The sequence below is a fragment of the Notechis scutatus genome, chromosome 5, assembly GCF_049901735.1.
Source record: "Notechis scutatus isolate UNSWTSFEM ecotype Mainland chromosome 5, rNotScu1.2, whole genome shotgun sequence".
NCBI lineage: Eukaryota > Metazoa > Chordata > Lepidosauria > Squamata > Elapidae > Notechis > Notechis scutatus.
This window is the reverse complement of record NC_142013.1, coordinates 28470308-28486416: the sequence shown is the minus strand read 5'-3', so window position 1 is coordinate 28486416 and position 16109 is coordinate 28470308. Positions and strand designations below refer to the sequence as shown.

Genomic DNA, 16109 nt, shown 5'->3' with positions numbered 1-16109 from the left:
ACTTAACAACTATCTTAGCTCGAGAAATTTTAGTTCTAATTGTAGTCATAAGTAAGGACTACCTGGTATGTTCAAGTCTATGAATGTTATGGATTATGCAAAGCTTTTATATAAAAGTCAATAATTATTCTTTAATTCTATTAAGTTACAGGAATACAAGTTCAGATAAAGTGAAGAATCACCAAGATATAAACTCGGATTTTAAATGTAAAGCAGGGAATCTCTAGAAATCATTTTTAAACTTAGAACAAGTAGGGCGACAAATAATGAAGAATCACAAGTTGTTCACCATAATTTCTTTGAAGTAACCCCTCCATTTGGAACTTTCTTAAAGGCAGAATTTTAGTTAAGGATACTTTGATGGGACAACTGCCCATACCCCATACCTTCACACCCAAAAAAATGTTTGCAAAAAAAGAGCATGTGATGTTTAAGATTTTTTATTGTATTCACTTAACATATCTTGACAAGATTTCAATTTAAAAAGCAGTCAAATATGTATTAAATAAGTATCATTCCCTATCTACACTTCATCAAGGTTTAGTTAGTTAACACAAGTTCATGTAGGGTGATCTGATAATTTGTCATTATCATTTTCTAGAGATCATAAAATGTATCTATATACATTTTATCCAAATAAGACCCTGAATGCAAGCACATTGTTGTATGGTCAGAAACTATTATCCTAGATTTTTTTATTCCTAAATGAATATCAACACCTGTGCAGAAAACCATAAAATTTGTACAACCAGTATTTGTCAGAATTTGTGGGCTACAGCAATAACTAAACATATCCTTAATGTAATTACTTTAAATAAGCACATTTATGTGCAACATGCATACAATTCCAAGCCAAATAGATAAAATCTGAACTGGAATGTGCAAAATTTATAAAGCATGCAACCCTTTTTATAATCATAATGGTGAAACTCTGACTTCTTACAGCCAGCTCTCTCTTTGGCTTTCTTAGTTAAATCATTATGTGTTGAAGTTGACATACTGTTGCCTGAGATAAGTTGGTGAAAGGAAGGAATTGTGCTTGCTTTTTTTTCATAGTGTGTCTCTCTCTACTGGATGCCAATACATATTACATCTCTCTCTCTCCTTCTCTCCCTCCCTCCTCCCTCTCTCTTTCTCTCTCTTTCTCTCTGTCTCTTTCTTCCTTTCTCTAGCTCTCTATCTCTCCCTCCTTCTCCCTGACCCCAGATACTAACACAGAATTAAATGCTTACTAAAACTAACTGCCTATACATATTTGAGAAACTCTAAAAAAGGAATAAAATCTGTACATGTTTGTTCTTCATCACTACCCTGCAGACTGCATGCATCTTTGCAGCAAATGCATTCTGGGCACCTTATATCTGTAGATAAACTTCAGAGCTGCAAGGTTAAGTGGGAAATAGAAATCCAATGACCCCTAGCTGTGTAAGTGAGCTTAACGACTTCGCCAGTGCCATATGTACACAGTGAAGCTGAACATACACCCTTCTGTGCTACTTAGGAAAGGGGGAGATCTTACACTATGCATTTTAAAATGAAAGTCTAGAATAACAGGGAAAAACCTACCCCAAAGGGTTAATTACTAAATCTCAATAGGGAAGGGCCATGGAGAGAGGGGATGAGGGAGAGAGGGAGAGAGAGAGAGAGAGATCTAAAGTCACTGGTAACATTGGTTTGGTGTTTCAGAAGCTTTCTATAACAAAAGGCAAGTCAGATGAATTGCTTGCTAAATCCTATTACTCCATGTGGAAAATCTTACATGCAAGTTAACAAGGCTGAAGAGCTGAGGAATGGTGCTGCTGACAGTATATTCCAACATCAGAACACTCTTAGCTCATGAAATGAATAGGAGACTACTGCTTTGCATTCTAAAACCCCTCTCACTAATATCAAAATACAAGGGATACACACTATTTTCCTGCATGTAATAAAAATGCACTTATAGCAGCAAAACAGGGAGGTGGATGAAAAAATGCTGAGGTTCAAAGGCAGGGTCTGCTAATTGTCAAGTTTTATTCTACAGAAATGGAGTAAAAACTTTGTGTTGTCACTATGTTTGCTGAAGAACTATTCCCTGGATCTTTGACAGCTGTGCAATATCTGTCCTTTGCATAAATTACTCTCTTCTAAATCACATCCAGTAATTTTATTGCCACAATATGCAGAATACAGATACTGATGCAGGCATAGTTTCTATAACACGGAAGTTTAAATACAGTAGAGCAGATTGCAGTGTAAGGATTTGTTTATTTATATGAATGAGAGGGAGTTTTAATTCAAGATGTAAAGTGCCTAGGATTTATATAATCTCAATTTGAACAGGCAGTACAAACACCGAGATGCAGCTTCCCATCACCAGCCAGTCAAGTCACACACATTATGCACTGAACTTAGCTCTCCTTCTAGGCTTAACAAGGAAAACCACCAAAGCCACGCAGGCAACTCAGAATCACCTGACAAGAAACCATGCACATTTGAAATTGCAACATTGCACTTAAGCTGTCCAAAGATATATTTTTTAAAACATCATAAATTAATTATGTTGTTAAATGGGTTTTAATCCATTTGTACAAGAGCCAGAACAACTAGCAAAAAATTCTCTTAAGTAGTGCTTAAATTTTAAAAGAGTGTGATAATGGAGAGGGGAAAAAACAGGTTGCTTCCATAATGACTCTTTTCTCTGACCTCTCACATTATGTACACTGCCTTGAGTTGTACAAAACAAAAATCAGGATATAATTCAAATAAATAAATTATATAGGTGGGTGCTCAGGGCTTTCTTCTGCCATTTCAATGTTGGCAGGAAGGGAAAAGCAACTTGCATATTTCCCTTCTGGCTACTTATTTTCTACTTCATTTGTCCGGATAACAAACTAACCCAGACGTATATGAATGATCCAATAGAAACAGCTCCATGCAAGCACATTTAGATATATTTCATATAATCATTCAGGAGCTATAGAAGACAAGTTTTTGAAGACTGACCACAAATCCTATTTACAACAAACATCATATATTCGCAGAAAATTCTTATATATTTTTTTTAAATAAGCAACAGCCAAATGGTTAATATACACTGGGAAGTCTTTTCAATTTTCTGACAAATGTAGGATTTGGGGAAGGGGAGGATGAATTGGACACAATGACCCTAGAAACAGGGTGGGGAAATTATATTTGGGAGACAAGCGGGCATGATTAATCAAAATCAGTCTCACACGAACACCTTAGTCACATCCATAGGACCAGGAGCACCACACTCGTCCTTCCCACCCCTCCACTCGCAGCCCGGGTCAGGACTTTCAAGCGGGAGACAAGAAGACGGTAAGAAAAGTTGGCCGATCGCCCCCTACCTGAGGATAGCTGTGTCTCCCTGCCTCACCGTGATGTTGTCAGTGCCTCGGTTATAATCCACGCTGCGGACCGGCAGCCCTGTAGGGAGAAGGCAAAGCAGTCTCAGTAGGACCAACGGGAATTGTCTCCGATCGGGCTGAGCCCTTCCCACCATGGCTGGAGTTGCAAAAGATGGACTTTTTTTTTTTTTTTTTTGGGTCCTCTCTCTTTCTCAATCACTCTCGGTGCTTGGAGGATGGTGGACTTAAACCCAGAAAAGAGACCAGGGAGAGGGCAGCAGGCGAGAGAGAGGTACAGTGATATCCGGCCAGCGATCGCAAAACGCACAACTCTGCCTGTCCAGTTGATCAGTTCTCTCGGTTTCTTGGGGGTGAGGGTTGGGGGGGGTTGTCGCGTTCCCGACCTGGTCCTCGTTCGCTGCTTCCTGGCTTCTTTTTACGCTTCTCCTTCCCCCAACCCTCTCCCTTTACGATGCCTTGGGGTTGGAAAGAGATAATGTCTTGTTGTTTCGCGCGCGCGCGCTCTTTTTGCTTGTTTAAGTCCCCCCACAGGCAAGCCGGACAGGGAGGGAAACGAAGAAAAGAGGCGAGGAGGCGGTTACACACACACACACACACACACACACACACAAAACGTAAAAATAAAGAGAGGAGGGTAGGGACGGAGAAGCCAGACCCCGACGGGAGGGGGGGGGGGAGACGAAAGCAAACAAATCCAGGCGTCCAAAAGAGCTCCGAAAGGGCAAGCGAGCCCCCTAAGGCGAGAAGCTGCGACTTCGTCTGCCTGCCTCCCCCCTCCTCCTGCTCCTCCAGCGCGTGGGTGCTTTTGCTAGAGCGAGCGGCGCAGCAGTCTCTGCGCTCGGCTCTCTCCCTAACCCACTTTCCCAGGAGGAGCGAAGGGAGGAGGGAACGGGCGAGCAGCTCAGCGGTGGAGGGAAGCGGGGGGAAGGAGGGTCTCCTCGCTGCCTGACTCGGAGGAAACTCGCTTTCACGCGCTCGCCATCCCGCCCCACCTCCCCACTCCAGGAAGCCACTCGGCCAACTGCATCCTCTCTCTCCCCTGGAGCCGCTGCCTGGTCAGCCTGTCCCGGGCAAACCGCCGGTGCTCTTTTAGGTTGTCACGACAACAGCTTCACTGGAGGCATGCCCCCACTTCTAAAAAGAGGGGTGGTAGGCCGTTGGGGTGGGGGGGAAGGAAAGAAACTGGATGGGTGGCAGAAGGAAGGGTTGGGAGACTGAAAGGAAGGGAGAAAAACAAAAGGCTGTGGGAATTGGGAAAGAGGGAAGGAAAGCATATAAAAAGAGTGAGGTGACATTAGGCAAGTGAGAATGAAGAAGAAGAGTCAAATCTCATTCAGTGTTGGTAGCCATACTGTTAATAGATTTCTTCTTCTTTAATTCTCAGTTCTTTTGCTCAGCAGAACTGAACTTCTGTAAGGCATTGGCTGAATATAGGAGTAGCTACAGCTTGGCAAGCATCATGAGGCTAAGTGTGGCTCCCAGTGGCAGGCTTGCCAAGCTGACTGCTTCTACATGTGATGAACAGAGTCCAGTCAAGTGCTTGCCACTGCAGAGAAAGAGCTGCTACAGGATGAAATGGCTGGGTGTGTGTATATTATATTCATATTAAGCTTGGTTTAGATGTTCATTCTAAGAGAGGAGAGAGGACACAAGCATGCTGGCCTGATCTGTAACTTGCCAAACCATATTTATTATCTGGAGTCCTATATGTGTGACTCTTAGCAGCATTTAAATTGGGAGTTTAAAAGGATTTAGGGATCAACCATAGGCCAAAAGGACTTAAAACATATTGAGGTCAGCGTCCTGGATATAATTTACTCCAATTTACTTCCCTGCTTACTAACAAAGTTTTTGGCATGTGAGTGTTTGGCTCCAATTTGTTAATCCACACAGGTTTTGTGCACAAATTAGAATTTTATTATCCATTACCTGAAAGGGACAATTATTTCATAAGACATTTTTTCATATGTTTTTGAAAACATCTCTAAGTAACATCTGAATTCAAAACTTAAAAATTGCACTTGTCAATTTTCCATTTTCACTTTTTTTTAAAAAAAAAAAATCTTGTATTGGGTCCAAAACAGGATTGCTGTCTCTTGGACCTTAATTTATACAGACTTCACCAACAGTGCTCTGATATTTATTAGTTAAGAAGAGGCTGTTATATAACTGAGGCAGACAATATCTGCCTTTACGATTTACACATAGTCTTCAACCTAATTTATATGGCTATCACCGTCATTTCAAAAGCCTGCTATGGTCAGTGTAGGCCATAGACAAAGGTGATTGTTTCTTTCTTTGACTGTCTGCTGTCTAAAAAGAGTGAGACTAAGGAGAAGATAAAAGAGGAAGACAGTGAAAGAAAGAACATTGTGCTCCCAATTGCCTTGGGTGCCTGTTCTACTCACCATGGGCAATGTGCCTCTAAGATTTTTTTTCCTGTGTGAATGTGGCTCTTGAAATACATTGACCAGTTGATAAAAATGATTCTGAAGTACATTCTGATGTACATACCATACACACACTTTTCCCTGTTGCAATCACTAATTTTAATGAATAAAATGTGATCTACAAAATGAAATGTATGTTGCAGAAAGTGAAAAAGAAATAGGAAAACATGGAGCTCTTTCTTCTCCAACCAAATAAGTAGAGCAGTCTTTTTTTTTTTCTTTGATGAAAAATGGAACATTCTTCTGGATAATTGGCATTTCAGACTCATATATTGCTCTTTTATTCCATATTTTTCTTTTCCAGATAAAACATTCTCTACCAGAACCTCAGACCAGCCATTCCTCCCCCATCTCTCTTCTGGGCCCTTGATGTATGAGGGTCTAATTGGAGCAGAGACAATGGTGGTATTGAGTTGTCTGGAATGTGAATGCTGCATCTGTCCTCCCCAAATGCCAGGATTGGCAGCTGAGCTCCAGTTCATTTCAGCAGCTTCACCAACTTGATCCATGAAGCATTAAGACAGTAGCTAATGTACATTTGGCTCAATGCACAAGAAAAGAACTTCATAGAGAGTCACATTCATGAAATGGGCATCTATATACATTTGATAAATAAATAAACAGGTAATCAATCAATGATGGTAACTACCTTGGATGATGGTTTAATTAGTGCTGTTACCTTCTTTTCTCATTCCTCAGATATATGAGAAATGTAAGTTTAGTGTTCATGTTGACAATGCTAGTATCTGACTGTATTTTGGAGGACAGCTTTTGAAGAACAAAAGGAGGAATTGGAAACATATTTTTTTTTGCAGGCAAGTGTCTAAAGGAACTTCACTCCTGCTACCAAATTTCTGAAGATACTCACTAATCTGTAATTACTTTAACTTTTCCAATGGGCAAATCTGCACTGACATTCACTATACCATTTTTTTCAGTATTGTGATGTGTTGCTATCATTCAGCAGTGTTCAAGAATGAGATCATTAAAGAATCACCAGTATTCTGTGAATACTGGAAAATTATAAATGGGAAACAATGGGAGATTGTTTCTGTTTGCTATAAAAAAAAGACTGAATGTGTTAAAATAAGATGTTCATGTGCAAGGCTGTTTTATGCTAAATCCAGATTGCAGGAGATACAAAACAGGCCAAGCAGTAGTATTGATTTAGCTTTAGTCCCACACAGTGGTTGCTGATGCTGGATGATGATGCACACTCACATCCAGATCAATAAGCACACTACTGAGGCCCAGAGGACCATTGCCATATGCTTTAGCCTGGATAAACTGAATCCTGTCTGTACATGAAGATACCCTTTATTCAAATGCTAGTTTTTTGGTTTTTTTTAAAGAACCGGGAGCTAGTGCTTTCACTTTTTTATGCAAGTTTTGTAATTATACAAGAATCAAAATGTAGATTTGTTTATACTTTTTAATGCCACAGATTAAATAATTGGCCAGGGCAGATGGCAATACCAAGCCTACTGCAGCTAAACTGGATTAATATTTGGCTGGGAGATTGCCAGGAAATCCCACAGTTGTAGACTAGACTATGAAGTTTAAAAAAATCAAGAAGATATTTCTTGCTGGCAAGAAAATTACATGAATTACATAAACCTATGGAATCACAGAGAGCCAACCTCTGTTGAAGGAATCTTTACATGCAGTTTTAAAATTGCATCACCCTGTGAAGCTTTATTTGTGTTCTCAGTTAAGAGAGGAGGTAGAGAACGAGGGAGGGAAGACTTCTTATTTTTGGATCCGAATTTTAAAATGAAATGTCCATCAAAATCTAAACTAGAATATGTTAGTAGTAATTCACTAACACCATTTTACAGAGTTTTAAAAATACAATACACAGAAAAAAAAACTTATCTGACTATATTGTTTTGTTCCCCAAAATCTCCACCAACCATTTCTGTGCTATCAATTCTACCAGGACTACCATTGGCCTTTTAAATTGATTTCTTCAATATATAATAAAACATCAACTTTTCAATAATCATATTTTTATTTATGTACAATTATTTTTATATTATCCAATCACAAGAGTTCAAGTAGTGTACAATTGCATATTGACATATATGCATACACTATAGATACCTCATCCAGTCTATCTATCTGGGTCTTAGGGGAAATGAAATCCAAAACAACTAGAAAATATCAAAATTGGAAAGGCTGATCTAATGCTAGAAATTGGAACTTATGGGTATTAGCTCACATTACTTTAATATTAATATTAAGACTCCATCGCACTGATATGCTTTTGAATAATGAAGCTTTTTCTCCCTTGTCCAAAATGACCTTGACAATATTGTGCAATAACTCAAAGCTGTAACAAAGCACATTGAGTGTAATCTAAAGCTTCCAATTCTACCAGGCAGTAGTGCATACTTAATTCTATGTAATCATATGAGTTGTTCATTTGTAGTTAATAAGAGTTATTATATGTTAATTAAATACCAGTGCATAAAGAAAACATATTTATTGGAGATTTACAACCATAGAATGCGAGTTGCATCTGCCACATAACTGCTAAATCTAGCTAAATATATCTTTATCTCAGAATATTTACTTAGGAGACAGTTACTAACCTGTAAAAACTAAATTTAATGCCTAGTTAAATATATTTAGGATTCACTTCATGGAAAATGGCATCAATATGTTTTATATGGAAAATAATAGAAGTCTTTCCTAGATAAAATAAGGCAATAAAAGCATTTCTGATGATTGCAGTAACTACTAAATGCCAGATGGAAATACAAAAGGCAAGGAAATTTGTCTCCCCTCAAGAGAAGCCAGATGACTAAAACTACTTTACTGTTTTGATCACAAAATGGTCTTCAGCTTACCTGCTCCAAATTACAGAAATGAAGAAATGGAGTGAAGATTGCAAAACAGAAGACTCCTTTAAAAAAAACAACTCTAGGATCACTTAAGAGCAAGGTTTCGCACACTAACACCCACATCATACATGGAAGCAGTGATGGGATTCAATTTTTTTTATTACCGGTTCTGTGGGCGTGGCTTGGTGGCCATGGCAGGAAGAAGGATACTGTAAAATCTCAAGTCGGAGGTGGTATTTGCTGGTTCTCCAAACTACTCAATTGGTTTTCCAGAACTGGTCAGAACCTGCTGAATATCACCTCCATGCAACTATTTTACTAGATCTACTGCTACCAGTGGATAAATTAGAGTTATACCCAAATAAAAGTAAATCTTAGGAAATGTCCTCCATTGTCTTAAATTCTTTGCCTTCTCTGCATTTCTCCTATGGTTTTTCCCCCCGACTATTTATTCTATTTCAGTGCCCTGACACTTTTGTTTCTGTGCCTTTTTTCTCTATTTATACTGCCAGATTCCTGACCTGTTTGTTGATTCTGCAACTGCTAATATTTGCTGCTGTGATTATCTATTCTACCCATTGCACTGGCAAGGCAAGACTGGTAATCAGATATTGTTATCTTTCACATCTAAGTTTCTTCTTCTCAACTGCTCAAGGCTTTTCACCATCCTTTCTTTTATCATCAGTTATCTTTCACTGACAGAATATAAAGCTCTTTACCCTTACACATCATTGGAGAGTTCCATTTCCTACAAATGATTTGGTCCTTTCTCATATTTCAAGTCTTGCTTAAAGCAAAATATTACAGCAACCTATTTTTAAAACCTCTTGTTCCTGTGAGTTTCATTTATTATAACATAAAACAAGATAAGAGTTTCTGATTATTTTTATGGCAATAGTACCACCCTTAAAGCCTACGACTCTTAATATGCAATTCCTGCTAGATAAGGATTCTGAAAAATATAATTTTTCATTTCACACATAGACAAAGATTGCTTGTATTGTTGTAAAAATCTGAAAATTGGCTAATAGGGCCCGTGTTACCAAACTACAAATAAAATAAAATTTGAAAAGCAAGTGAATTTCTGTTAAATCATAGATTGTCTCATGCAGCAACAAGTATCTTTCCATCAGCACAGATAATGTTATCTATTTTGGGTAACTAAACTTCTTCAAGAAAACAATCAAGTTCAGAGAGCACCAAGGAGCCTTCATTTCAATCCTGGTCTAGATGGGAAAATGGTACCAATAAAAAAAAGAATATTTGTAAATATTCTTTTTTTTATTGGTACCATTTTCCATCTAGACCAGAGCAACATTTTCACAATTGCATTTTGTCACTGAAGGAACTTACAGTGATGAGATATTCCAGTGACAAAATTTCTGAGTTTTCCACTATTTGTGTCTTTTTCCATACCTTAAAAACATATTTCGAGGAAACATAGCATGTATAATATTTCACAATAAGTTCACATCTCTGCTTGGAAGCATTGAGTTTCATTTATATTTCTCTAAACCCACCATCTTTTGAATTCCTTGAAAACTTATAACATGAAGTAATAATATTCCAGTGAGAATATTGATTGTTCCTGCCAGATCATCCAGTAATGATTGAACCTTTACATTTAAGGTCCAGTCAATATAAATAAGATCTATCAAGAAAAGCAAAATGATATTTTTGATCTTGAAGATTGCCCAGAAATATTTTGGATATTATAACATCTTGTGGTAGTGTACGAACGGTATGGTGAGATACATTTATATGTTTTTAAACAAGCCATTTTAGTAGATCTTTGGGAAATCTTACAATTTTGTGAAAAGAATTTGAGGTATATGTTTATTCTAAAAGTAAGTTCTTTCAGAAAATACTTTAATGACTTTGAACATATTACCTAGAAAATTAAAGTCCAACATATCTAGAGGACATCAGGTCAGAGAAGGGTGTTTTAGATGCAGATAATTACAGATTGATTATTCATGACTTGCATTTATTTTTATCTGATATACAATTTCAACATTTTAAATATTCTTTTTTTTATTTTTCCTATAAATCTTCCAACAAATTAGTTTTCAAATATTGGCAAATTGTGTTTCCCAAAAGTATTCAAAACTGCTAAGGCTGACTCTTTCTAACAGGTGCTAATATTTTCCCAAATACTTTTTTGATATCAATTATTACTGGTAGTAATATATGAAGAAGTTGCAACATCTTGCTGAAATAAAACTGGGTGCATAATCATTTATCATAGTAAAACATATATTTCTGATTAAAAATGGAACAAATCTGTACTTCCCTGTGTTTTTTGTAATATTTCCACAGCATTTTATAAGGTGTTTCATGAACTAAGAAAATTATTTTTGGCATTTTAAAATGGAATCAGTAGAAACAGATTTGTCAAAATGGCCATAGGAATTTGTCCAGTAAATGAATTTGTTACATTGAAGAGGTCCTTCAAAATGATCACCTTCCTCCATTTCAGGTGTTAAAAAAGCTTAATAGATATAGATTTAATGAATAAGATAAACTGATCTTCAGAGAGAGAAAAATAACAATGTGTAGGGTTCCATTTTCATAGAAGAAAGTGGGAAAGCATGAAAGGAAACAATTTTTCTTTGGTTTTTTGACATTTTTAAAAAACTATAGCAATGGAGAAAAGGAAAAACATGTCCTTTGTCAATTTTCACTATTTTTACACTTTCTTTTCTCACTGCTGATTTTAGCCTCTTAAAATTGTTTTGTGCTATCAGTTCCACCTATCATGCATAGAGAGTATTTGAAGTGTTAAAAATAGTCCTTATTTTAAAAATCACACACACCAATTCATCACAAATGGCTTTGGAGCAAATCTCCAAACAGATAACCACAAGCTAGAAAATGTTTGGAGGAATGTGCATAGCCAGGATAAAAACAAAATATATTAAACCAATCTTGCAAGAAAAGTAGAAGAGGGAGAAAAGGAGGAAGAACCAAGATAATAAGCTGTGTGTTGTCAATGCTGCGGATATTATTTTCTAAGAACCACTGACTGCTGATGGTTTCTTGTGTGCTGCTGATTGCCCATCATGCCTGATTGCAGCATTGCACTTACTAGTCTAATGTACCTGAAATGATATATAAGGAACCCATTTTCCAGAGAACAAGCACATTGACAGAACATACAGGGAGCTCAAAAAAGAATTTGGTGGGAAATCAAGGAAGAGGAATCTTCGTTACTTCTTTTCTTTTTCTTTCTTAAGGAAGCAGCTTCTAGGATCCTACAACCAGAGCAAGCCAATGGAGAAGATCTGAATGAAAGTATGAGAAGAGAATCAAGGGATGATTCTCTAAACAACTTGGACAGCAAGGAAACATTGTCATTATCTGCAAGGTACAATATTTGCCTTTTTAATAGAAACAAATGCAAAGTATACCCATTGCAAGTACAACCTTATATCCTTATTAAAAAATAAAGTGATTTGAGAAGAAAGGTTCTACCCAGCAAGCCATTAGGGAGAATTTCCTGAGCATGGTAGTTGAGCTCTTCATAAGGGATAGGGAAGAAACAGCAGAGAACAGGAAAAATGTCCTTTACTGGAGATAGACATGTAGAAGTAGGTCAAAAAAAGAGCAAAAGATGGACAACACGAGCTCAATAAACATTATATCAGGGTTCTTCTAAGGGATAACCCACAGCCGCCTGAGAAAGATATTTGGGTTTTATGAAGAAACTAAAGAAAAAAGTGGAAAGTAATGATGATGAGTAATTCCTGCTGAAAGAACCAAGTGAGAAAACTGCAGGGTGTACAAGTATCCCCCCCCACCACACACAATCCTTTTAATTGAAGATCATGATAAAAGAAGAAAAAAGAAATTCTGGAAATCAACAAGGGTTGGGATTCTATGACAATAGCATATGCTCTGTCAGTGAAGAACTCTTGAGAAAAAACAGATTGCATCTTGAGAAGACTAGGAAGAATCTGTTTGGCAAAATCAAATAGGCAACTAAGGGTTGGACTGTAAAAACTGAATGCAAAGGGGAAAGCAGTGTCAGGGTAGGCTTTCAGAGTTTCACAGGAAGCTAACACAAGGAAGCTAATAGAGAACCCTATTAGAGAAGAGAGATGGTGCCATCCTAAACATCAAATATTTTCCACACCATTGAACAGAGGAAGATAAACAAAGGAGGAGAACTAAGCCTCTTAATTCTGGAAGACAAATATGATGTAATAGGCAACCATGATTCATGGGATGATACTCATGACTAAAGGCACTAGAAGGCTACAACTTATTTGAAAGAAATACATCAGAGTGAATACTGTACCATTTTTAAACAATACATGTATGTAGTTGTGCAGAAACTCAGGATTATGGGGAAATGGTAGTTTATCATGGTCATTGAAAGCATGTTCCAGCAGTAATTGAAAGCTGGAATTATTGTAGAGCTGTGGGTGGAGTCCATGCCTATTTCAGATCTAACAGCAAAGGCTAGAGCCTTTTATCTGTTTAGTATTTATTTATGAAACAAATTTATATTAAGTAATATACATTTAAATGATGTATAATTTGATGTTAATTTTTCATGACAGAGTTATGACCATATATCCTCAACTGGAAGAAGACCAAGACTTCTAGGTTACTTGGAATAAATCAGCAAAACTATTTCCTTTGTATTGTTTAACAATGCCAGAAACCTTATCTTCTACTTTTCAGTTCCTACCACAAGTTACTGTAATAAAGAAAACTTGGACTAATCAGAAAATGGTTTTTAGGGAATGACTTTGAGTTGTATTATATTATGGAGTTCAGAAACAAATTTCTGAGGTCAGAATTCATTTACTTGTATGTGATTCTTTTACTCTAGGCTTCAGTTTGTGGGCTTCTATAAAATGAACAAAAATGCAATTCATTTCACAACTGCTATATATCTCATAGGACGGAGGGTATATATCTTAGCTAATTGCCTCTCTCTCCTCATTGTATTATACTGCATTACTTGTCTTATTTTCTTTATTAGAATCTTGAATTGTTTATTTTATTTGGAATGTATTGTGAATGTTTGATTTGATGTTGGAAATAATCTTAATAGATGAATAATACAATGTTATTTGTTTTTTAAATAAATATTTAAATAAGCAAATAAGATTCTGAAGATGTATTGGATTTCATAGCCTCAAATTGGATAGTAACTATTGTTTGTGGGTGGGTGTTTGCTTACTTTGAGTCTCTTCCTCTCATTATTCCAAATACATGAATTACATCTCTTATTTTATATTTTGGACTCTGTCCAGGAATCAATGCTGAAGCGAAAATATTGGGAACAACAAATTCAAATGTAACTCATTTGGTTAATAAATTCTTTTTGTAAGCTTTCATTTACTTAATAGCTTTTAGGAGCAATTTGATGAATTCTGCAATGTTTTTTAGTGGAAAAGGGTACAGAACATTCTGGGATATAACAATAACTTTCCTGTAACAAGGAGGAAGAATAGCAGTGTTGACATCTGTTTCAGTTACTGAGAGTTCTATTTTATCATTCCTGATTTGCATGATATATATTCTTCCTTTTCTTTAGGAAGTCAAGGAAGCTCACAAGGAAATCCCACTTCAAATGTTATCCTGTCCCAATTCTGAAAGTGGTTGATTCAAAGTCACCCAATGAATTCCCATGGAAGATGATGGATTTGAATCTGGGTTTCCCTAGTCCTGGTCATCACCATGACCAGTATATTGCCATTTTTGCTGGTAGAGCACTCGGGCTACCACAGGCACCCCGACACGAGTGATGTCAAGCTGACCATGCCCACCCCAGCCCATCAAGATCACAACTCTATTGCAGCCCTCAATGAAATTGAGTTTGATGGCCCTGATGTAGTTAGTTATTTAAAATCATTTCCAATGTTTCCAACCATTATGCGTTTCTTGGAAAAGAAAAATCATATAGACTAATGGTATCTTTTCTTCCTCAAACTTTCATGAAATGTTGGAGTTATTTGCCCCTTAATATTAAATAGGTGCTATTTATTTGCACAAGCATTTTTCAGCATAACTATGCATACAACTCTATATTTAGACAGAGCAAAGCTGGGTCATAAATGTACTTAGTTTTTATGAATGGAATTCCAAGGTAATTAATAATAATTATTATTAATAATAATTAATTAATTAATAATTATTCCAAGGTGAATAATAACATAATTTCAACCTTTGATTATTTGTTTGATTATTGACACTTTTAAAAAATGTTTATGCATGCTAATTATTTTTTATTCAGTGCCATTTCTTAATTTTACGATTTAAAGTAAAAATATCTAAAGTACTTTTTTACATTTAGATTTTAAATTATCCAAGAAATGTATTTTTAATGGCTGAACATTAATGATATTGTCCAATTGATTTCATTTAATGCTGTATCATTGTCTAAACTGTTTAATGTAAAAGATTTTTAGTACTGAAAATGGATACAAATATTTAATCCAACCTTCTCTTCCTCTATTAGTTTAAACAATATATTTTCTTCCAATATTAAAAAAACTATCATTTGTCCAAAAAGAGTGAATCCTTTAGAGAGAGAAAAATTTATTTTTCTCACCACTAATTCATCCATACTAAGTCATTGTTCCTAAGATATGTTTTCCTCAATTTAATGACAATTTTTGTTTACAAACAAGGAATGACGTAGAGATTATTAACTCCATAAAGCTAATATTTATATTCACAAGAGGAACAAAATACTTTGGAGAAGAATTAATAACTAGTAAGAGAAAAACAGATGCCCAGCTTGTAGTCTGTTCTGAGGATTAAGCTGTATTTCAGAAAAAAAATATTAAGAATGTCACAACTTTTAAACATCAGAAAAAGTTTTAAAGATTTATTACATTATAAATGTAAACAAAAAGTTGTATTCCTTTTATTATTCAGTGAACACCTCAGACAGCAGAACTCAAGGTAGGCCAGCTATCTGCATCTAATAATAGAGCTTTTCACACAATGTTTGTATGTGTATTGGTAGCTAAAATGTGTGAATCCCCTTATTTATACAGATTTGGCAGACTGTAAGGAGCTTCTCTATATCTAGGATGCCTGTTTTCTGTAGGATTTCAAATGGCATTTACTTTTATATGCATTTATATATCCAGTGTCTTCTTTGACAGCTTAATTTTGTTTAAAATCAGATAGAAATATTCAGACAATGGGCATGATTATTGATTTTTCAATAGTTATGACTGATTTGCATTATTTTAGACTCTTCTTAATTGGTAATGACATCTGGACAAGAAAATGCAATGCCTACATTTACATAAATACATTCTTACACAGTTGGAAATTGAATACTGAATATATTTCATTTTCTTTCGACTGAATAATCCTGCAAAGGTATTGTTGTACTGAAGATAGGAGAGCAAATATCAGCATATATGAATAAATTCAACATGGATACAATTCATCCTTTCCATTAATGTCTT

The 16109-nt window shown here is 36.1% G+C and overlaps 1 protein-coding gene and 1 long non-coding RNA gene across 4 annotated transcripts in view; one reads left to right on the top strand and one right to left on the bottom strand.

The window, feature by feature from the left end:
- The window catches only part of LSAMP (limbic system associated membrane protein), a 498110-nt gene extending 494249 nt beyond the window's left edge, over positions 1-3861 (bottom strand). For both annotated transcript variants that reach the window (XM_087966398.1, XM_087966399.1), the window contains exon 1: positions 3351-3861. In XM_087966398.1, the coding sequence (XP_087822524.1) occupies positions 3351-3505 (155 nt within the window). In that variant the 5' untranslated portion in view covers positions 3506-3861. The remainder of the gene's footprint in view (positions 1-3350) is intronic.
- On the top strand, positions 3554-14963 carry LOC148130419 (uncharacterized). Of its 2 annotated transcripts, XR_015749775.1 has the most exons (5): positions 3554-3642; positions 6126-6445; positions 9180-9267; positions 11904-12034; positions 14219-14963. It is a non-coding gene; the product is annotated as an uncharacterized LOC148130419 (long non-coding RNA). The 2 variants fall into 2 exon arrangements; XR_015749774.1 differs by lacking the exon at positions 6126-6445 and having other exon boundaries at positions 3556-3642; positions 14219-14949.
- The last annotated feature ends 1146 nt before the right edge of the window (positions 14964-16109 follow it).